The sequence below is a fragment of the Lithobates pipiens genome, unplaced genomic scaffold, assembly GCF_037356315.1.
Source record: "Lithobates pipiens isolate NorthernLeopardFrog02 unplaced genomic scaffold, aLitPip1_a1.2 Scaffold_22, whole genome shotgun sequence".
Classification (NCBI taxonomy): domain Eukaryota; kingdom Metazoa; phylum Chordata; class Amphibia; order Anura; family Ranidae; genus Lithobates; species Lithobates pipiens.
The window spans coordinates 63,065,410-63,088,325 of NW_027507784.1; the positions used below are offsets into that span (position 1 = coordinate 63,065,410).

Genomic DNA, 22,916 nt, shown 5'->3' on the forward strand with positions numbered 1-22,916 from the left:
CAATAAGTTTCCTCTAGAAGCGTATACTCTCCTTTTCTTTGTTCCCTTCGTCACGACCGATAGGAACTTATAAAAAAAATACTTTGCGGCATGGCGAGTATATTACTCACACCCTTTCTTCCCACAATGACGTCCTGGGTAGGGATGAGCATAATGTTCGAACAGAACCAGGTCTGTTCAGGGGTTCAAATTAACATCTGAACATTTACCTATTCGGCGGAAGTCGAATGCGAAGTCTAATAACTGTATTTTACTACTGCAATTTTACATGACAACTTCCCGTTGTCAATGGTTATTAACCTCTTCAGCCCCGGAAGATTTTACCTGACCAGAGCACTTTTTGCAATTCGGCACCGCGTCGCTTTAGCTGACTTTGCACCCAAAACAAAACTGACGTTCTTTTTTTCCCCCACAAATAGAGCTTTCTTTTAGTGGTATTTGATCACCTTTGCGGTTTTTATTTTTTGCACTATAAACAAAAAAAACCAACAATTTTGGGAAAAAAAGCAATATTTTTTTACGTTTTGCTATAATAAATATCCCCAAAAAATATATAAAAAAAAATAATTTCTTTCTCAGTTTAGGCCAATATGTATTCTACATATTTTTGGTAAAAAAAAAAAATCTCAATAAGTGCATATTGCTTGGTTTGCACAGTTAAGTTATAGCGTCTACAAAATAGGGGATAGATTTATGGCATTTTTATTATAATTTTTTTTTTTTTATTAGTAATGGTGGCGATCTGTGATTTTTATCGTGACTGCGTCATTATGGCGGACACATCGGACACTTTTGACACTATTTTGGGACCATTGTCATTTATACAGCGATCAGTGCTATGAAAATACACTGATTACTCTGTAAATGACACTGGCAGGGAGGGCGGTTAAACACTAGGGGACGATCAAAGGGTAAAGTGTGTCCTAGGGAGTGATTCTAACTGTGGAGGGGGGGGTGGGCTTCCACTGACGTGACAGTGATCACTACTTCCAATGACAGGGAGCAGTAGATCCCCATCATGTCACTAGGCAGAACAGAAAATGCCTTGTTTAGATAGCCATCTCCCCGTTCTACCTCTCCACACCACAATCACGGGCTGCCGGTGAACATCGAGTTCCCGGGACCAGCGGGCACGATCCCGCGGTGGGCGTGCCCCATAGGCGGCAAATTTAAAGAGGACGTACAGGTACACCCATTTGCCTGCCTGTGCCATTCTGCCGACGTACATCTGTGTGTGGCGGTCGGCAAGCCGTTAAGGACACAAGTGGGTACAGGCACCACTGAGTCAGTAACAGCCAGTGACATCACCTGTCCCATTCACTTACACAGCCAAACAACCTGGGGATCCCCCCATAAATCATACCAGACCATTCAGCGGGCATGCTGATGTTCACTGCATAGGCATGTTCCACCTTTGTTACCGTCACAAAGGCTACCCTGAAAAATACCTTGCAGTTGCTGCTGGAGTGCATGTAGACAGGAAGTGGCTGAAAAATGCTGGACTTTGTTTTAATGTGTTTTTGCCTTCCTCTGTATCCGGGTTCTGAATTCGGAGGTTTTCAACGTACAGATTTGATTTTTTTTCTATTGGTGTTAAACTAGATGAATATTGGTGTTAAACTTAGGTTTTCAACCTAAGTATGTAAAAAAAATGGCAGTTGATACAGTTGATGCACAAGCTACTACCTATAAAAAGAGAGAGGATGCATCATTAGATTGGCAGAAGATGGATACAGAAAGCAGCACATTCTGCTTAGGGGCGTGTGTGTGCGCTGCCAGCACATCGCTTTTTGTTGTGATTAGTCACAGCAGTAGCAGATCAGCGGTTGTGACCAATGAATCATCATCAAGAGAGGCTGGACAGAGCTCTGCCTATGTAACCAAGGCAGAGCTCCGTTCTGACAGCGTGGATGTGATGGAAAATCCATCACATCCCTCAGTAAAAGCACCTCACAAAGTACACAAAAACAATGCCTAGGCAACTTTTAACCCTTTGATCGCCCCCTACATGTTTAACCTCCTCCCAGCCAGTATCATTAGTACAGTGACAGTGTATATTTTTAGCACCGATCACTATATTGGTGTCACTGGTTCCCCAAATTGTCAAAAGTGTCTGATTGTCCACAGCAATATCGCAGTCTGGCTATAAGTCACTGACTGCCGCCATAACTAGTATAAAAAATTACAGATCACTGAGCTCCCAGTCTATCTCACTAAACTAGATGATTCTCTGCCACTGAATCCCGTGTGCTCCTCCAATCTTCACTGTAGTATCTTCCTCAAGAGTCACCCACGACTCTCTGCTGGGTCCCTAGCTTGGCACTCAAGATACCTCTCAAGATTCACCCCACTGGCCTGCTCGGTCCCTGGCTTGACACGCAAGACTGCTCTGCAAGTGTCACCTCCACTGGCTGGGTCCCTGGCTTGATGCCCACTGAACTTTGCCAATTCTTCACCATCCCTGCTTGGTGAGAATACTGCTCCAGTACTTGTTTCAGCTACTCACTGTGGTCCCTGGTAATAAGGTGGATGGTCCCTTAGTGGCAACAGCTTCCCCTCTACCTCTGACCATGAGAGGTTCTCCAGCCAGCAGAACCGTCACTTCTGGTTGGACTTCAAGCCGCAATCCCAACCCTGCGCAGTTCTCCCGCTTCTGTTTAGGCTCTCAGACAGCCTATCAGCCAGATTGGCCCGGGATAGGCCCAATTTCTTGCCCAACAGCCCTGGCAATACAACTCATATCCACCCAGACAGCCAACTAGGTGGCACAGAACATTGATCACCTGACTCCACCCAAATATATATACATTCTCCCAGCAGGCCAAGGGATTTAAGAAAACCCCTGCCCATTGGCTGGTTATACCCCATATACCCATAATCTGATCTTGCAGTGCCCTTCTCATATCTAATGCCACCAGGTACCTGGCCAACCTAGCGGCAAAATAGAGAAGTGCAGCAATTACAGACAACGTGAAATCAATTGATCCTCAACAATTAGCCAAGGTAGCTATAACTGGCAGGTAAATTTAGGAGCAACCCTGCCTAAAATCAAGGGTGCTACACTAAGCTCTGGAGAAACTGCATTCGCAGAGTGCACAGTCTATTTGGCTTTAGTAAATCAACCCCATTAAAGTGAACAAATCACTCATGTTTGTCTACATGTTCTCATCCCCACAAGGCGCCTTTTTTTTTTGGTACACATTTTTGCATAAATCAACCTCATAGCTTTGCCTTGTATGTGCAAAGAACGGGTTCACTTTAAACTGAACGGGAATTGAGTTTATTTCAGCAATGTTCCAGCTCATAAACTTTTATTTTCCAGTCTTCTAGAAAGCTTTCAATGCGTGCTTTGTGTTTGTATCACATTTTCATCAATGTCGAAGACCGGCAGCTCAATTGTAAATACAATTAACCCCTCCTATAGTAATGGCAACTTGTATTGTCTGAGCAGTCCAAGGACATCAACAACAATTGTGCTGGGAAATGGGGGGATGACATATAAATTAGGAACGTTAATTGGTGTTTTTTGCACTTTAGCTTTCACTGTGCATATTAATTCACAAATCCCTGGTGAGCCAGGTATGCTTATGACAGGAATTACATCACCGGTGCACAGCAGTGAGCACCGTAACTGCCGCTGGAACTGTTGTGGTTTTGTCAGAACGAAGAAAACAGAAGGTGAAGTGATTGTTAAGTAAAGGGGAACAAATGATTTTGAGGCTATCTGGGTGGATAATATTAAATCTCAGGATAAAAATTAACAATATTCTGTAGATTACATTGGGTATGGTATACAGCAGGGGATCTGCAAACTGCAGCACAGGGGCCAAATGCAGCAATTTGCTTGGCTTTATCCGGCCCTTGGGGCATTATTCCTTCTACTGACAACAACAATTGGTCCATATTCTTCCCTAAATACCAATATTGGGGCACTCTTTACTCCCAGTGACCTCAGATTTTCTACTCCCACTGCCCACAGTACCCCCCCCCCCCCCTTTGTTTAGAAAGTTTGGAGAACCCTGGTATACAGATAGGTCTGGAGTTAAAAGAAGAAGGGATAAATGGAGAGCTGGCATGACAGGATTAAAAAGGGGTTGGCATAAGAAGAGGGCTTTTGGTCAGTGGGAAGTATTATTAAAGTAAGTACTCATGTGATTGGTTGGGAGGACTCTAGAGAGTGGTACTGCAGGAAAGGGATCAGTAGGAGGGTCTTAAGAAGTTATCACTCGGAGAAGAACGTGCTTGAGACAACGAGCCACCCCCCTTCCCTTATTGAAATTCCTTGGCATGTGGTCTACGGTTGGGAATGTGGTTTCTTGACATTTAGTCATGGCAGCTGGCGGGATACTAGGTCTTGGGTTTTTTGAGAGTAAACATGTACTTTTGTAGGGACCTGTCCTTGGTACGGCTCCCATTATTATGGTTGGTGGTATCTGCGAGTAGTGGTTTGTCTCCAAGTCAGTGTTTGTTGCGGCTGTAGGCCTAAAAATTTTCAGTGGTTATGCAGTAGTTGATGCCCACAAGGACCTTGTGACTCCTGTTCTTTGACAATATACTGGATGATCATATGTTGGTTAGGGATTAGCCCCCAGTTCGGTTCGCATCAGAACATGCGAACAGGCAATAAATTTGTTCGAACATCTGAGCACTGTTAAAGTCTATGGGACTCGAACATGAAAAATCGAAAGTGCTAATTTTAAAGGCTTATATACAAGTTATTATCATAAAAAGTGTTTGGGGACCTGGGTCCTGCCCCAGGGGACATGTATCAAGGCAAACTGACGTTTTTTCAGGAGCAGTGATTTTAATAATGCTTAAAGTGAAACAATAAAAGTGAAATATTCATTTAAATTTCATACCTGGGGGGGGGGGGGGGGGTGTGTATAGTATGCCTGTGAAGGGGCGCTTGTTTCCCGTGCTTAGAACTGTCCCTGCACAAAGTGTAATTTCTGAAGGAAAAAGTAATTTAAAAGCACTCGTGGCTATAATGAATTGTCGGCTCCTGGTAATACAGAGAACAGCCATTGAAAATCATTGATTAAATTGGAAGACATCATTTTTGACGAAACGGCATAGGGAGGAGCGGCGTGCTGACGTCACCACGAATTCACGCTAGTCCCGGAAGCGACAGGCAGCGATTGAATAGCCAGCCGTGTGATACGGTTGTTTTATATTTATTAAAGAAGTTTACAGTATTACACTATGGCGGTTCTTCTGTTTTATTATATGGCAAATGAGCAATAATCCACAAGGTGTATGTATTGGAGGACTCCATTACCTTCCTAAGTGAAGCAGAGGATAGTGATCTTGCTAATCTGACACGGAGACCCTGGCAGGGGAAAAGCCACAGGCATGATTAGATCCCCATAGACAAGGGATCTGAATAGCTGGTAAGCGGCAGTACTTTTGTTTGTTGGAGGATCCTTTCACTGTACTATGGTACATCTTCTTGGGTGACATGTGAAATATCACTTTGGTAGGTTCTGAGAGACTGATCTGGATTTTTTAAACCCCTTTTGGAATGCGGATTATATACTGCAATTTGGACATTGGAGTTTTTTATATACATTTTTGGTTTATCATTGCACTGAATTGAATTTTTTGGAGCAGTTTCACTATCACGCAATTGTAGTAGCTTTTGCCACTACTCATCTAATTAATTTTGGTATACACTATATGGGTCAACTGTATACGTTTTTTCTTTGCAGGAATTTATAGCGCAACTTTTCTTTTTTAGTGTATGTCCAGTTATGAAAACTAAATGAAAATTATCCCACATTTCCCAAAATCGATGAAAACTAGGATGAAAACGAACGAAAACGGAATGAAAATGTGAGGGAGCACCGCCTGTAAAGTTTGTACTAAAATGCACTGGAGATTTTAGTCAACTAAATACAACTAAAACCATTGCACATGACTAGAATACAACTAAAACTAAAATGGCATTTTAGTCAAAAGACTATGACTTAAATTAAATTGAGATTTGATGCTAAAAGGAACTCAAGTAAATACTTACATATACCCAGTGAAGTGACTGACCTCAGGTGATACACAGCGATTAAACAAATTATCCTGCTTAAGTTGTACCTGTTTATCTGAGGTCTTCTCTTCTCTACAGCTATTCAAAGTGCAGAATTTATAAGCTTGTCTGAGAATTCAGAAAAAAAAGGTTTGGCGAGCTAAGGTTACACTCTGCAGAGCTCAGTGAGGAGAGCTCTGAGAGCTGATTGGATGAAGGGACACAGCTCTTCACACAGCACACAGGAACAGAGCTGAGCCTGTTAATCAGCTGGAGCTGCCTCCTCTGTCGCCATGTTTCTAAGGAAAATTTGTCAGACGTGACTCATGCTGATAGCAGAGGACCAAAGCAACAGATAGAATGACACTCAGGCCGCGTACACACGCGCGGACTGTTCGCCCAACTTTGTCCGTCAAACAGTTTCGGCAAACAGTCCGCTCAAAATTAGCATGGACGGACATGGCCACACACGACGAACGAACAGTTTGCTGAAACCGTGCGCGATGACGTGAACGGCACGTACGACGGGACGAAAAATACGACGTCCTATACACTGCATTATAGCTTTCGGCGTGAAAATCCTTTCTGAGCATGCGCGCAACTTTGTTTGACGAACAAGCCTACACACGGGCGGACTGTTCGCTCAAACAAGGTTTCAGCGGACAGTTTTTCGGAATTTCCGAAAAACCTTGTCCGTCCAACTGTCCGCTGAAACTGTCCGCTGAAAGCCCACACACGAGCGGACTGTCCGCCCAAACACTGTTCAGCGGACAAAGTTGGGCGAACAGTCCGCCCGTGTGTACGCGGCCTTAGGGGTTGATATACTGAAGGCTAATAGACAAATTTTGCACTTTGCAAAATGCAGATGCACTCTGCAAGTGCAGTTGCTTCAGAGCTTAGTAAATGAGAAAAAAAACTTCACTTTGCAAAGAATACCCAATCACATAAAAAAAATGCATTTTTGCTTGCACACGATTGAATGATGGAAGTCAGCAGAGCTCCTCCTCATTTAATAAGCTCTGGAGGAACTGCACTTAGAGTGCAACTGCATTTTGCAAAGTGCACAATCTAAGTCTATTTGCATTCAGTAAATCAACCCCTTAGTGCTCTGGATTGAGACAAGTACACACCATAAAGGGATATGCTTTGTTCATATTTCATGTCTGAGGTTTACAACCACTTACCACAAGGTTAAAAATGTCCAACTTTTAAAACCACTTTAAGCTCAAGTTCACAACGGGCCGTTTTGACATGCGACTTGACATGTCAAATCGGCGCCTATTGTTGGCAGCGTCCGCATCGGTGTGATGCCAACTCTGCGGCGCAGCACCGATTCCCAAAAGTAGTTCCTGCATTACCTTTGGCGAATTTGGGGGTGATTTGAATACACATCTGTGCATGAAACCACACATACGTCTGTCAAATCGCCCCTGCAGTCGGACGGAAATGCCGGTTTGAAATTGTGCGTTTTCAGCCGAACTTGCACAATTTCAAACTGGACCTCTTAGGGGTGTACTCACTTTTGTTGCCAGCGGTTTAGACATTAATGGCTGTGTGTTGAGTTATTTTAAGGGGACAGCAAATTGACACTGTTATACAAGCTGTACACTCACTACTTTACATTACATTGTAGCAAAGTGTCATTTATTCAGTGTTGTCACATGAAAAGGTATAATACTGGCCAGCTCAGTAGATTTCTTTAAGAAAGGCCTGGATACTTTCCTAAATGTACATAATATAACTGGGTACTAACATTTATAGGCAGTACCGTCTTTAATATTGATTGGACCCTGGGCAAACATTTTTTGCCCCCCCCATGCAATTTCACTCTCCATCTGCTCTGAGACATACAATAAATAGCAGCTAGACTTAAAATCAGTTTACTGTATCAGATCAGGCAGCAATTGCAATTGGTTGCCAGCAGTTTCAGCATATCATTACTGCTTACTGACTGGTTGCTAGAGATTACAGCAAATGATTACTGTACAGTATTACTACTCACTGATTGGTTGCTAGAGGTTACAGCACATCATCTCCTCACTGCAGGGGGGCATGATATACATATGAATGCTGCCTTTATTTACATATCGATTCCGTCAGCCGCAGCTATTTACATATGAATGCTGGTTATTTACATGTAAATACAGGGTCTGAAGGTGAGTCATCTGTACACAACAATAAGGCAGAGCTGGGCAGCATTAGTACCAGCACATCACACTGAGATATTGGGACACAGCACAGGACTAAAACTTCTAAGGAAAAGGGAATTTAAACTGGGATAGTTGGCAAGTGTGAGGCAGCTGCTTTGGGCCCCACAACAATGACAGGGCCCAGGACAGCTGCCCCTTTTGCCCTGCCTTAAAGACGGCCCTGTTTATAGGTAATGTTGATCCAGTGAAAATCGGATTGCCTCCCGGGGGATCAGGAAGGAATTTTTTCCCCTGCTGTAGCAAATTGGATCATGCTCTGCTGTTTTTTTTTGCCTTCCTCTGGATTAACCGTGGGTACAGAATTGGGTATATTGTTATTGATTGCACGATATTTTTTATATTATTTATTTATTGTTTTATGGTTGAACTGGATGGCCTTGTGTCCTTTCTCAACCTGGCTAACTATGTAATAAAATATTTACAAAAATGTGAGGGGTGTACCCACTTTTGTGAGATATATATATATATATATATATATATATATATATATATATATATATATACACACACACACACACACATATATATATATATATATATATATATATATATATATACACACACACACACACACACACACACACACATATATATATATATATATATATATATATATATGTATATATATATATATACACACACACACATATATATATATATATATATATACATATATACATATATACATACATACACATATACATACACACACACACACACATACACACACACGATATAACATCCCCTTGTCCCTTGAAGTTTTAGTCCTGTGCTGCTACTAATGCTGCCCAGCTCTGCCCTATTGTTGTGTACAGATGACTCACCTGCAGACCTGTGTTTACATGTAAATACTGCCATTCATATGTAAATAGCAGTCACATGCAAATAGCTGTGGGCCAACGGCATTGATATGTAAATAAAGGCAGCATTCATAGGTATATCATGCCCCCCCTGCAGCGAGGAGAAGATGTGCTGTAACCTATCGCAACCAGTGAGCAGTATTACTGTACAGTAATCTCTAGCAGCCAATCAACAAGCAGAAATGTGCTGTAACTTCTAGCAACTAATCAATGAGCCTTAAGGAGTGCTGTAACCTCTAGCAACCAGTCAGTAAGCAGTAATGATATGCTGTAACCTCTGGCAACCAATCGCAATTGCTGCCTGATCTGATACAGTAAACTGATTTTAAGTCTAGCTGCTATTTATTGTATGTCTCAGAGAAGGTGGAGAGCGAAATTGCATGGGGGGGGGGAGCCCTAAGAAAATTTTTGCCCAGGGTCCAATCAATATTAAAGACGGCCCTGCATATATATATATATATATATATATATATATATATATATATATATATATATATATACACACATATATATATAAAAATATAAATAAATTTTGTTATGGTAAGTCCAATTGACTGTTTTAGGGAACAAATGTGTTGTAGTAATACTGAGCTGGATATCGAGCTCAGGACAAGTTTTTCTGTTAGACCTATTCAGTAGTTCTAGAAGTCAACCTTTAGGTGGCGCTCCATCCTTATGGCTCAGACTATATCAGCTAATGGGATTCAAACACCTCCCTCTGGTTAATGGTTGGCTCCAGAGCTTTATAATAACCATAGACAGATAAAGACAGCAGCTTTCTTCGCTGCTTGACTGAACTAAAAGAAAACTGATTAAAATTGCAGGGAAAAGGCCACTCCAAAGACCGGCTAAAGAAAGCTGCGCTGATTTTTTTTTTCTTCCTCCCCTTCTCTTTGCTGTTCCTTTACCACCCTCAGTGCCAAACAGCAGGAGAGGGAAAAGAAGGCAAATCCAATGATTAATGGACTCTTTGCTTTGAATTCTTTCTGCCACTTTCAGCAGGACCACCTGTTTCACGTCTCATTGAATTACAAGGACTTTGGAAAGATGAACCAAACAGATGCTACACTTTTTCTCTCCAACAGCAGTAACTCTTTGGGCAACCTCTTTAATTGCTGCACCCAGGCTTCTGTGGTCACAGACGATGGGTTCGAGGTCCCCTCCGTGGACGAGAGAAACCTCTTCGTCATGCGAGTCGTTCAGATCGCAGTTATGTGCGTCTTGTCCCTCACCGTCATCTTTGGGATTTTCTTCCTAGGGTGCAACCTGCTAATCAAATCAGAGGGCATGATAAACTTTTTGGTGAAGGAAAGGAGACCGTCCAAAGAAGTTGAAGCGGTAATCGCTGGCCCGTACTGAGAGCGTTGAAGGAAAGAACGACAAAAAAATAAAAATAAATATATATATTGCTGTCTTTGGGCAGCTGTCCGTAGCAACATGTTTTTTCCGTTTCTACGTCCCATGAAGAACAACTAAAAATGAAGACAGGCATCTGGAGGATGGCGCAAATGGGGAAAAAGAAAAAGTTGATCCAAAAAAAATTTTGATGGGAAGAGATGCAGTGATTGTCAACTGAAGATAAAAGAATTTGCAGCACTTTAACGAAAGGAAAGATGGATCAACTTGCTGATGAGTCAAGGCAGAGCTTGAGACAGATACTCATGTACAGTACTCAAAAAGCACAAAAAAATAAAGTGTTTTCTTCGCTTCTCATCAAAGAAGGGCGTGCTTTGATATTTTGATTGTAATATTTTTTTATTATAAATTTTTTTTTTTTTCCTTTTCAAAGACAAATACTTTGATACGGTACATTTGATACATAAAAAAACAAAAAAAACAAAAAAAAAAAAAATCAAGGCATTATTTATTAATCCTTTTTATTTGGGGGACTGTTTGAATATTGTTTTGCTTTTTTGAACAAAGAAAACTGTGAATGTTTGCTATCTTTTAATATGTCGTTTTTTATACTTGATATGAACTGTATTTTTGCCTTTACACGGGCTAATTTTTAGTTCGATGGTACTTGCTTTGCCTTGTAGTGTTTTATAAAAAGTGAAAACAGATGGAACAGTTTATAATTTAGAGTTCAGTGCCTCATAACGATTGCCTACTATAAATTTGACTTTCAAAAATTGACAGGTTAGCCAACTTCTAAAATACTGTATTACAAAAAAAAAAATCCCGGTAATCCTCAGATATCATTTTTCTTTTTTAGTAAAATAATTCTAGGCAAGGAAATAAATTTATACAATTGCACTCAGTGAAGTTAAGTGTATGTATGTGGGTGTGTATGTATTTTTTATTTTATTTTTTATTTATAAACCCATGCATGATTATAAATATATATATAAAAAAAAGACAATAATCAGAATATAAAAAAAATGACCACCTTGTAATTTTTAAATTTGAAAATTCTTTTTAATTATTTCAGTGAAATATTTATTTGATGTTAGTTAAAACCATCCGATGCTTACTAAATTCTCTATTGTGTACGTGATATCTTACTTTAAATACACAGACTTATATTCCATTGCTTGCATTTGATTTGTCGATGATATAATAGTAAATTCTGTTTATTTAATTCATTATGCACCATCTGTAACGTATTAAAAATGTGTGAATTTAAGCAGACTTGAGAAAAAAAAGAAAGATACATTACTTGAATGTTTTTCCTTCCATTCGGAGATGGAAAAAAAAAAAAAAAGCTGCATTGATTATTATAAACAGTTAGCAAGAGAGCAGGTGCAATTAAGATATGAAAGAAGCCAAGTAGTGGTGGGGGGAAGGGTAATTGTTGGGTGTACATAAGTAATTCATGTCTACAGATTGAAAAAAAAGTGCCACCTTACATCCAGTATATTGTTAACAGCGGAGATCAGAGCACAGCCGCCTCTAATAAAAATAATTTCAGGTGTCAAGGTAGTAATGAATGCTAAATGAAAAGCATCAGCCTAATGCATGTGTGATTCAAATCTTTAATCCAGTATAAGGAGCTGAATTGGTTGACCTTTGGGATTTTGCATAGCTGTGTGCAGATAAATACAGTAAAACCTTGGTTTGAGAGCATTTTGCAAGACAAGCAACATTTTTAAAAATTAATTTTGACTTGATAAACAAGCGATATCTTGATATACAAGTAGCGTCATGTAATTATTGAGTATAAAAGAGAAGAGAGGTGCCTCTAAGTGTAGCAATATGGTTTCAATTAATGAAGACACAACATTTAGCAACTCACTTGGTTGGTATTTAACCATTTCAGCCCTGGAAAGATTTACCCCCTTCCTGACCAGAGCACTTTTTGCACTTCGGCACTGCGTCGCTTCAACTGACAATTGCGCGGTCGTGCGATGTTGCACCCAAAAAAAATTGACGTCCTTTTTTCCCCACAAATAGAGCTTTCTTTTGGTGGTATTTGATCACCTCTGCGGTTTTTATTTTTTTGCGCTATAAACAAAAAAGAGCAACAATTTTGAAAAAAAAAAAAGAAATATTTTTTTTTTTGCTATAATAAAATATTCCCCAAAAATATATAAAAAACAAATTTCTTTCTCAGTTTAGGCCGATATGTTTTCTTATATTTTTGGTGAAAAAAAAAATCGCAATAAGCGTATATTGATTGGTTTGTGCAAAAGTTATAGCATCTACAAAATAGGGGATCGTTTTTTATGCCATTTTCCTTTTAAAAAAAATTCTTACTAGTAATGACAGCGATCTGTGATTTTTATCATTGCTAGGACATTATGGCGGACACATCGGACACTTTTGACACTATTTTGGGACCAATGTCATTTATACAGCGATCAGTGCTATAAAAATGCACTGATTACTGTGTAAATGTCACTGGCAGGGAAGGGGTTAAACACTAGAGGGCGATGAAGGGGTTAAGTGTGTCCTAGGGAGTGATTCTGACTGTGGGGAGGGGTGTGCTTCAAAACACAGGACAGTGAGCACTGCTCCCGATGACAGTTAGCAGTAGATCTCTGTCATGTCACTAGGCAGAACGGGGAAATGCCTTGTTTACAAAGGCGTCTCCCCGTTCTTCAGCTCTGTGACATGGTCGCGGGCACCCGGCAGACATCAAGTCCACAGGGATCCGCGGTCACGGTCATGGAGCACGCGGCGGGCGCGCAGGCCACCCACAATGCCAGCCGTGCCATTGTGCCGACGTATATCGTTGTGCGCTGGTCGGCAAGGGGTTAAAACAGGCACATCTAAGTATGTGGGTATCCGGAGTAAAGCTGTTCACATAGACTGTGCTTCGCACCACCGGCTCTCACCGCTAGTCAGTCTGCAATCGTGACCGGGACGACTACCCTGCAGTAGAGTGATCTGGAAGGGAGGCTTGAAGTGCTCGTGGAGCGCAGCGGGGAAGGGATGACGTCGATGGCGGTCTGTAGAACAGTCTATGTTGACAGCTTTACCCCGGATACCTGCATACTTAAATGTGCCTGTTTTAATTATCAACCATGTGAGTTGCTAAGGCCCCTTTCACACTGGGGCGGTGGGTGCGTCGATGGTAAAGTGCCGCTATTTTTAGCTACGATTTACCATTGATTTTGCGGCGATGTTTGGTCATTAGTGGGGTGCTTTTACACCCGCTATTGGCGGAGAAAGGGTTAAAACCACCCGCAAAGCACTGCTGCGGCAGCGCTTTGCCGGCGGTATAGCTGCGCTGCCCATTGATTTCAATGGGCAGGAGCGGTGGAGGAATGGTATACACACCACTCTTTCACCGCTCCAAAGATGCTGCTAGCAGGATTTTTTTAGCGTCCTGCCAGCGCACCGCTCCAGTGTGAACGCCCTCGGGGCTTTCATATTGGAGACACAGGAGCGGCTCTTTCAGGGCGCTACGCAGGCGCTATTTTTAGCGTTATATCACCTGCAAAGCACCCCAGTGTGAAAGGGGTCTAAATGTTGTATCTTCATTAAATGTAATCATATTGCTACACTTAGAGGCGCCTCTCTTCTCTTTTATACTATGTAGCCCCTGCTGGATTTTGTTTCTAATCCCCTTGTGGAGGCTTCTATTTGTGGATGGACATTTTATGGTTACACAACCTATCACATTGCTGTAATCTTTTTTATATGGACTATAAACTGAAGGACTTATGAATAAATGGTTGTGGAACGAATCATTTGAGTTTCCATTATTTCTTATGGGGAAATTCGCTTTGATATGCGAGTGCTTTGGATTACAAGCATGTTTCTGGAAGGAATTATGCTCGCAATCCAAACGTTTTACTGTACCTGTTAACAGCCGTACCTATGCTGACATGTGACAGATGAGGCAGGTCGTGGTATTGATGTCGCTGTAGCAGAGCAGGCTCCATCAGGAAGGATACAATGACAGGAACAGATCAAGATCAATTTGGCATGTTCTAATGACATTACAGCAGCAATATACACAGACATGGGGAGAGCGATGCTTTACAAGATCTGTGTACTGGGAGACGGCATTATTGTTATGCAAAGTAACATTGGATAAATAAAACTGAAAAAACAATATAAATTTATCGCAGCGTGCTTCTGTATTTACATAGAGATCCAACTAAACAGTTGTCAGGGGAGCCAAATAAATGTCTTTTATTTTTTAATAACTGTACTGACTGTGTACTTTTCAGGCATTTGATCTTAATATTAAACCGAAAAGCAAACGTTGATTATATTGCAGCTTAGCAATTCTTAGATGCGGTGGCTGCATTTGTTTTCTTCTTTAGGCTTTCTTTCCTTTAGCCCTTGTTCACACTGAAGGCGGGTCTGAAATCATGCGAGTTCGGCTTCAAACCCTCATTTTAATGTATGTTCAGCGGGCCATTTGAAAGACATCTGTGCGGGTTCATGCACAGATATCTATTGAAATCGCCCCCCCCAAAGTCGCCATAAGTAGTGCAGGAACTACTTATGGAAATCAGGGTGGCGCCACAAAATCGGAGTCGCATCGATTGGCACAGCGCTGTTGCCGGCAATAGAATATGATTTGGTATGCATGTCAAATCGCGCCTAAGTGAACAGGGGCTAAGGGCCAGTTCACACCATAGGAACACAGTCCAGATGTGTTCCGGATGTATTTCTGCATATGCACATTTTTGATGTGTTTCCGGCGTGTTTTTCCCCTCTTTTTTTCTTCACCTTAAATAGGGACATGTTCATTCCGATGTGTTTTTGTTTCATTTAGGTGCATTCCAGTGTGTTTCTGATGCATTTTACCATTTTCCAGTACAATTCAGTGCAGAAAAAATGCAGCATGTTTTTTTTTCTGGAACTGGAACACACTGGAACTGGCAGCACTGGTGTGAACAATGCCATTGGAAGCCATATAACCTACTATCCATACATTTCTGACGCAGGAAAAAAAACACACTTGACTGCATGTGGTGTGAACCGTCACTCATTTTCACCTGGTGATCTGGCCAGCAAGTCTGCTGTTTTTCAAAAGAAAAAGCTCTCCTGTAGATGTAGCAGAGTGTTGAGACAAATCATTCACTACTGACAGGGATGCTTACAATGGTCAGAGTTTATTTATGTAAATGGTTTATCCCAAAAGGAGAAAAAAAAAACTGGGGTAACTGCTCATAAAGTGTTAGCTGGAGTTTGGCTTCAATGCGTTAGTGTATCTACAGTTGTGCTCAAAAGTTTGCATACCCTGGCAGAAATTGTGACATTTTTGCATTAATATTGAAAATATGACTGATCATGCAAAAACAAAATCTTTGTCTTGTCTTATTTAAGGATAGCAATCATATGAAGCTATTTATTATTACATAGTTTTTTTGGATCCTTTTTAAATCATAATGATAACAGAAATCACCCAAATGGCCCTGATAAAAAGTTGACATACCCTGGAATGTTTGGCCTTGGTACAGATACAGAAGGTGGGTTAAGGTTAAAATGGCAATTAAATGTTAATTTCCTACATTTGTGGCTTTTTAAATCACAATTACTGTCTGTGTATAAATAGTCAATAAGTTTGTTAGCTCTCACATGGATAGGCTAGACAGGCTAGACACTGAGCCATGAGGAGGTAGAAAAGAACAGTCAAAAGACCTGTGTAACAAGGTAATGAAACTTTACAAAGATGGAAAAGGATAGCAAAAGATATCCAAAGCCTTGGATCTGCCAGTAAGTACTGTTCAATCACTTATTAAGAAGTGGAAAATTTGAGGCTCTTTTGATACCAGGGTATGCAAACATTTGAGCATGACTGTAAGACCCCTTTCACGCTGGGGCACTTTGCAGGTGTTAAAGCGCAAAAAATTGTGCCTGCGAAGCACCCTGAAAGAGCCGCTGTTGTATCTCCAATGTGAAAGCCCTGGTGCGCTGGCAGGACAGTAAAAAAAGTCCTGCCGGCAGGATCTTTGGAGCGGTGTATATACACTGCTCCTTCACCGCTCCTGCCCATTGAAATCAATGGGGCAGTGTGGCTATACCGCCGGCATAGCGCTGCTGTAGCAGCACTTTGCGGTGGTTTTAGCCCTTTCTCAGCTGCTAACAGGGGGGGGGGGTAAAACCACCCCGCTAATGGCCAAATACGCCACTAAAATGGCGGTAAAGTGGCGCTAAAAATAGCGCCATTTTACCGCCGGCGTCCACAACGCCCCAGTGTGAAAGGGGCCTTAATATGCTAGTACATATAACACTATAATCCCCCCAGACTGACAATTCTGCTGTTTAAAGGTGTCTCTATTGCTTCTTCATCCAGAGATTTTAAATAACAAACATATCATACTTACCTCCACTGTGCAGCTCGTTTTGCAGAGTGGCCCGAACATCCTCTTCTGGGGTCCCCCGGCAGCTCTCGCAGCTCCTCCCTGCATCAGATAACCCCCAGGAGAAGCACTCTCCCCAGGGATTACCTTGCGGGCATGCTCCCGAGTCCAGCATTTGGCGTCCATAGAGGCCGCGCCCGCATCATTGGATTTGATTGACAGCAGCTGGACTCAATGGCTGTGCTGCTATCTATCCAATCAAGAGCTGGGGCCCCATGGAGAGAGAGACAGCATGTCCCCGTCGACTGAATGAAGGGGTTCAGGTAAATAAAACGGGGGTGGGGGGGCTAGGGGGCCAGTGACTGGTAGGTGTTTTTTTCACCTTAATGCATAGGAATTTTGGTCCAATTTCTGATGAACTGGTCGAAATTTGCACAGTGGGTACCCCTGATGTCCACTTACTGCCGGACATCCCCCGGATGAAAGGTTGCAGGAGACAGGGGGAAATTGTAGGCTGAAGAGCTCTTGCATTGAGTGGGATGCCGGCACTGTTCAGGTATTTTGACAGCTGGTAGGGCCAGTTTTCAATACACAGTAGGCACAGCGGGAGATTTTTAGACTGAACAAAATATAAAACTATCAGTGTATGAGCCAGCTTAATCGTTTCACTAAACTGCTGTTTGTCCAGTGTACAGTGATCAATAAGGTGACATATTCCCTTAAAGTGAAGGCTGGACAAATCCCAAGAGCCAGATAGCAACACTCCTTAAGGCCGGGTCCACACTACTGCTAATTGGATGAGAGTTTCAATGCATTAGGAGATTATGACCGATTCTCTATGGAGCTGGTTCACACATCTTCGGAACGGCTGCGGAGTCCTGTGCATCTTCGGGTCCATTTCAGATCCGAATTCAGCCCAAAATTCAGGCTGAAATTGGACCTGAAACTGAACAGGGACACACCGGACCCCTGCTGGGAGCCGCTCCGTACAAAGGTGTGAACCCGGCCTTAAGGCTACTTTCACACTGAGGCAGTTTTCACATAGCTCCCAATTGTCCCTGATTTTGAGGGACTGTCCCTGATTTGGAGCAATGTCCCTCTGTCCCTCTTTCCTCCTCATTTGTCCCTCATTTTGGTCTGATCTATATAGTTGTATATAAAATGCACTTTTTATCTTTCAAAAAGTGTTTCCCAGCGCTAAACCTTTCATTCAACTTGTAAATTGTTGCATTTGTCAATTTTAAAAGCCAATACAAGAAATATTAGTGGTAAAAAAAAGCACTTGTGTATTTAACCTCTTGGCATCCGTGCTATAGCCGAATGACGGCCACAGAGCGGACCTGAATTTCCGTGAGGCGATTATATGATGGCCTCCACTTTGCACGGGTCCCGCGCGTCCCCTGCAGGGCACGTGCGGCATGCGTTGTGTTCACAGAGTCACCGAGACTTGGGTGATCACAGATCCAAGTGAGGGTCCCGGCCCCTTACCACGTGATCAGCTGTCAGCCAATGACAGCTGATCACATGATGTAAACAAAAGCTTGCTAATCTTTTTTTTTTTCTCCTCACGCTGACAGCACAAGGAGAAAAAAAAAGCTGATCACCAGCTTATCTGCAAGGGACATTGGTTCCGAAGAGGAAGAGGCAATTATGCTTCATCTGTACCCACCAGTACCCCCTGCCAGTGCCACCTGCCATTGCCACCTGCCAGTGCCCACAGTGCCCATTATTGCTACCCATCACTGCCACCCATCATTATCGGTGCCCATTCCTGCCACCTATCGGTGCCCATTAGTGCCGCCTCATCAGCATACATCAATGAAGGAGAAAAATTACCAGTTTGCAAAACTTTATAACAAAATATAAAAAAAAAAACTATTTAAAATTTTTTAACGAAAAATAAAAACCGCAGAGGTGATCAAATACCACCAAAAGAAAGCTCTATTTGTGGGAAAAAAATTATAAAAATTTCATTTGGGTACAGTGTTGTATGCCCGCGCAATTGTCATTCAAAGTGCATCAGCACTGAAAGCTGAAAATTGGTCTGGACAGGAGGGGGGTTTAAGTGCCCAGTAAGCAAGTGGTTAATTAACATTTTTTGGTTATGTCCCATTTAAGGGGTGTGACAGGGGGTGTGTCCTATGCCTACATACGTTTGCTTGTAGGTGTCCCTCATTCCCATCTCTCATGCCTCGCCAGTGTGAAAGCACTCAGCTGTGTGCGTGCAGGATGGGAAAAAAAGTCCTGCAAGCAGCATCTCTGGGGCGGTGCGGGAGCGGTGTATACACCACTCCTACAGTTCCCCTGCCCATTGGAATGAATGGGCGGCGCTTCCAGAGCACCTGAGAAGGGCCGGATTAACATAGGGGCTATTGGAGCTGCAGCTCCAGGCCCCTTCCTCAATATAGGCCCATGCCAGTGGCTTATGAATCTCTGTGTGCCATCCTGAAAGAAGAGGATCCCTCTGTGCAATGCACACATGGAGGAGACAAGTGTCACCCGCTGTAGCTGAGTCCTGTCTCTGCCAATGCCTGCCTACTATTACAGGATTTGTCCCACTCACACAGATCCTCAGTGTCCGGGAGTAAGGATGGGCTCAGGCGTGTTCGCAAACCGCACATGCAGAGCCTGCCAGGAAGTTGGCACTGCACAGCGCTAATCACAGGCAGTGAGACATTTCCTGATCTCTGCAGCCACGCATCGGGACAATGTCTCACTGCTTGTGATTAGCGCTGTGCAATGCCGACTTCCTGGCAGGTTCTGCATATGCGGTTTATGAACACGCCTGAGCTCATCCTTATCTGGGAGCTGCAGGCAGCTGTCTGGGGAGGGGTGCTGATGTCATCCTAACCAGCAGGAGCCCGGGAGGAAGAAAATCTGCCATGCTGTTGAGATGAGGTTAGTAAACTTATTAGGGAGGGAGGATTGTGTAGAAACTGACCCGGGGAGGTGAAATGATTAGGGGACAGACTGTTGCTCCCCCCATGTAATGTGCTCTCTTGTGCCCGCCATGTCATGTGCTCTGCCATGAAGTGCCCACTATGTCATGTGCAGTGCCATGAAGTGCCCAATATGACATGTGCAGTACCCCCCAGTGCCATGAAGTGCCGACCATGTCGTGCTGTGCCATGAAATGCCCACCATGTCATATGCTGTGCCATGCAGTGCCCACTATGTCATGTGCAGCGCCCACCATGTCATGTGCAGTGCCCACAAAGCCATGCTGTGCCCTACAGTGCCCACCATGTCATGCGAACCATGTTATGTGCTGTGCCATGCAGTGCCCACCATGTTGTGCTGTGCCTTGCAGTGCCCACCATGTAGTGTGCCTTGCAGTGCCCACCATGTAATGTTCAGTGCCCACCATGTCATGTGCTGTGCCATGCAGTGCCCACCATGTAATCTGCAGTGCCCACCATGTTGTGCTATGCCTTGCAGTGCCCACCATGTTATGTGCTGTGCCATGCAGTGCTCACCATGTAATATGTAGTGCCCACTATGTCATGTGATGTGCCATGCAGTGCCCGTCATGTAATGTGCAGTGCCCGTCATGTTATGTGCTGTGCCATGCTCACCATTGAATGTGCTGTGCAGTATCCTCTGCTATGTGTTGTGCCCACCATGTAATGTGCTGTGCTTTTGTGAACAAATAATGTGCTGTATCCATGTATCCACCATGTAATGTGCTGTGCCCCCACCCCCCCATGTATCCATGTATCCACCATGTAATGTGCTGTGCCATGCACACCATTGAATGTGATGTGCAGTACCCACTGCTATGTGTTGTGCCCACCATGTAATATGCTGTGCCATGCTCACCATTGAATGTGCAGTGCCCACTGCTATGTGTTGTGCCCACCATGTAACATGCTGTGCTTTAGTGACCAAGTAATGTGCTGTATCCACCATGTAATGTGCTGTGCCATGCTCACCATTGAATGTGCTTTGCAGTGCCCACTGCTATGTGCTGTGCCCACCATGTAATGTGCTGTGCTTTAGTGACCAAATAATGTGCTGTATCCATGTATGCACCATGTAATGTGCTGTGCCCCCACCCCCATGTAATGTTCTTCTATGCTGTGCTCCCCACAGAATTACCCCTCACTCTCTATCATCCTCTCTCTCTCTCTTTCACCCCCTCACCCCATTCTCTTTCTCTTATTCTCTCAAAAAGGCCCAGCAAAATCCTCAGCACCAGTCCCATGATGCTCTTAATCTAGCCCTGCATATTATTTATAAAGGAATCTACAACATTGCATTAAAGAGGAAGTAAGCTCTTGAAAAAAAAATCTTCTTGCAAAGTAAAGGCATAATGTGCTAGTATGCATTGCAAACTAGCACATTATGTGACACTTACCTGCAAACGAAGCCCGCGTCATCCCCGCTGGAGGCCGCATGCATCTTCGCCCGTCTTCCTTCCGGAGGCCGTGGACACCGGCTGTGTGACTGTCTGGAGCCTGGTGATGTCACTCCCATGCATATGTGTGGGAGCTGCCAGTCACGGCACTGTCTTCTGAAGAAATAGCACAGGTGGCCGTTTTTCCAGACATCTATAAACGCGCATTAATGCTAGGCACATCAAGCGCTTGAGCATTATTTAATTTCAAGGGCCAGAAAAAGCTCCTATTCTGGCTAATCAAATTAATTATTGCCCAAGCGCTTGGCACTACTAAAAGTTTACTTACAACACCCTCCCTATCCCTCAGATCCTCGGTGCATGTACCTTTTGCGATCCCCATTTTCTGCCACGCTCCCCAGCTGGTACGTTGGTCCGACACTTGGTCCAACCCTAAACCCTCACATTTTTTCCTCAGGGTGAGATTTAAAATTTAAAAGGCCAGCAATGCATGTTTACTTAAAAAAAAAAATGTCAGAAAAACATGCAATCAGATGTCCTAACTAGCACAGTCACTCCCCTGAACTTCTGATAACAGTATAGAACATCCCCAATCCCCCTCCCCGGGACTACATGTCCCATGATTCCAGGTACGACTGTTCATACATACTCCCTCTATTCCTCTCGTGCTGCCTGTGCATGTCCGCTCAGGTAGCGCTCTAATGCCGGCTTGTGGTCTCTTTCCCAGGAGGGCACGCAGTGGCTCCATAGGACAATACAAGTTAACAGAGCCACCCCAGAAAAAGAAACATGTAGCAGGGATCTTTGGACTTGCTCAATAAAGAAGAAAAGGCAGCAGGCAAGGTAAGTGCCCAGGTAAGTTGCTATCATTTTTTTTTTTAATTTTAGGATTTATAAACCCTTACATATACCCATTAAAGTGCCTGGCCATAAGTTGTACCTGTTTATCTGCTCCTTGTATTCTCAGAGCTGTTCAAAGAGCTCAGTTGACGCAGCATTTCTCAGCTTCAGAAGGAAGGGGCAGAAATCTGATGTCACACACTGCACAGCTCAGAGAGGAGAGCTGGGTGTAATCTGAGACCTCAGTGAAATAAAAGGGCACACCCCCTCTATGCAGTCTAAAAGGGAAACATGCACAGCTGAGGCTGGCAATCACCTACTGTGTGCTGGAGGGAGGGTCAGGCCGTATTCAACGATTGTCTAGTATCGACATAGACTGCCAGAAGTGACTAATGAAGATAGTAGAAGAGTGAGAGAAGAGATAGAAATTACATTAGGTGCTTTGGGTTGCTCATTGTATACAGAAAAAAATGTTATCTGGAGTACTTCATTATTATAGCCATAGACTTGAGATAATAGTCTCCAGCAAGGGTGTACTCAAAAATCGTGGGGACCCATAACAAAATTTTAATGGGACCCCCTAGTGATCTCCCTACTGTAATTGATGTTCTTAACATAAAGTATGTCTAAATCAAGAATGACAGGAGACCTATCAGCATAGTCAGAACATTGCTAAGGACCAGCACTGTGGACAGAAGTCATCAGACATGTGGGGTCAACAGTGCATGGAATTATAATAGAACTTTTATGCCAGTGACCATGAGTTCAGTGTGGCTCGCTGGTGTGAACGGGCCCTAAACCTTAATTTTCTTGCTAACGTCTGTCCTCAATAACTCCCCAGACTTTCTCGACATCTTAGATCTCAGGTCAGCATTGTAAATTCTATGACCTTCACCGCTACCACCACCGCAGCAAGCAGGTCCT

General features: G+C 43.1%; 1 protein-coding gene across 1 annotated transcript; it reads left to right on the forward strand.

The window, feature by feature from the left end:
- Positions 1-9,844: 9,844 nt before the first annotated feature.
- On the forward strand, positions 9,845-14,221 carry RPRM (reprimo, TP53 dependent G2 arrest mediator homolog). The gene has a single exon (XM_077447669.1). The coding sequence runs from the start codon at positions 10,044-10,046 to the stop codon at positions 10,446-10,448; it is 405 nt and encodes a 134-aa protein (XP_077303795.1). The 5' UTR covers positions 9,845-10,043; the 3' UTR covers positions 10,449-14,221.
- The last annotated feature ends 8,695 nt before the right edge of the window (positions 14,222-22,916 follow it).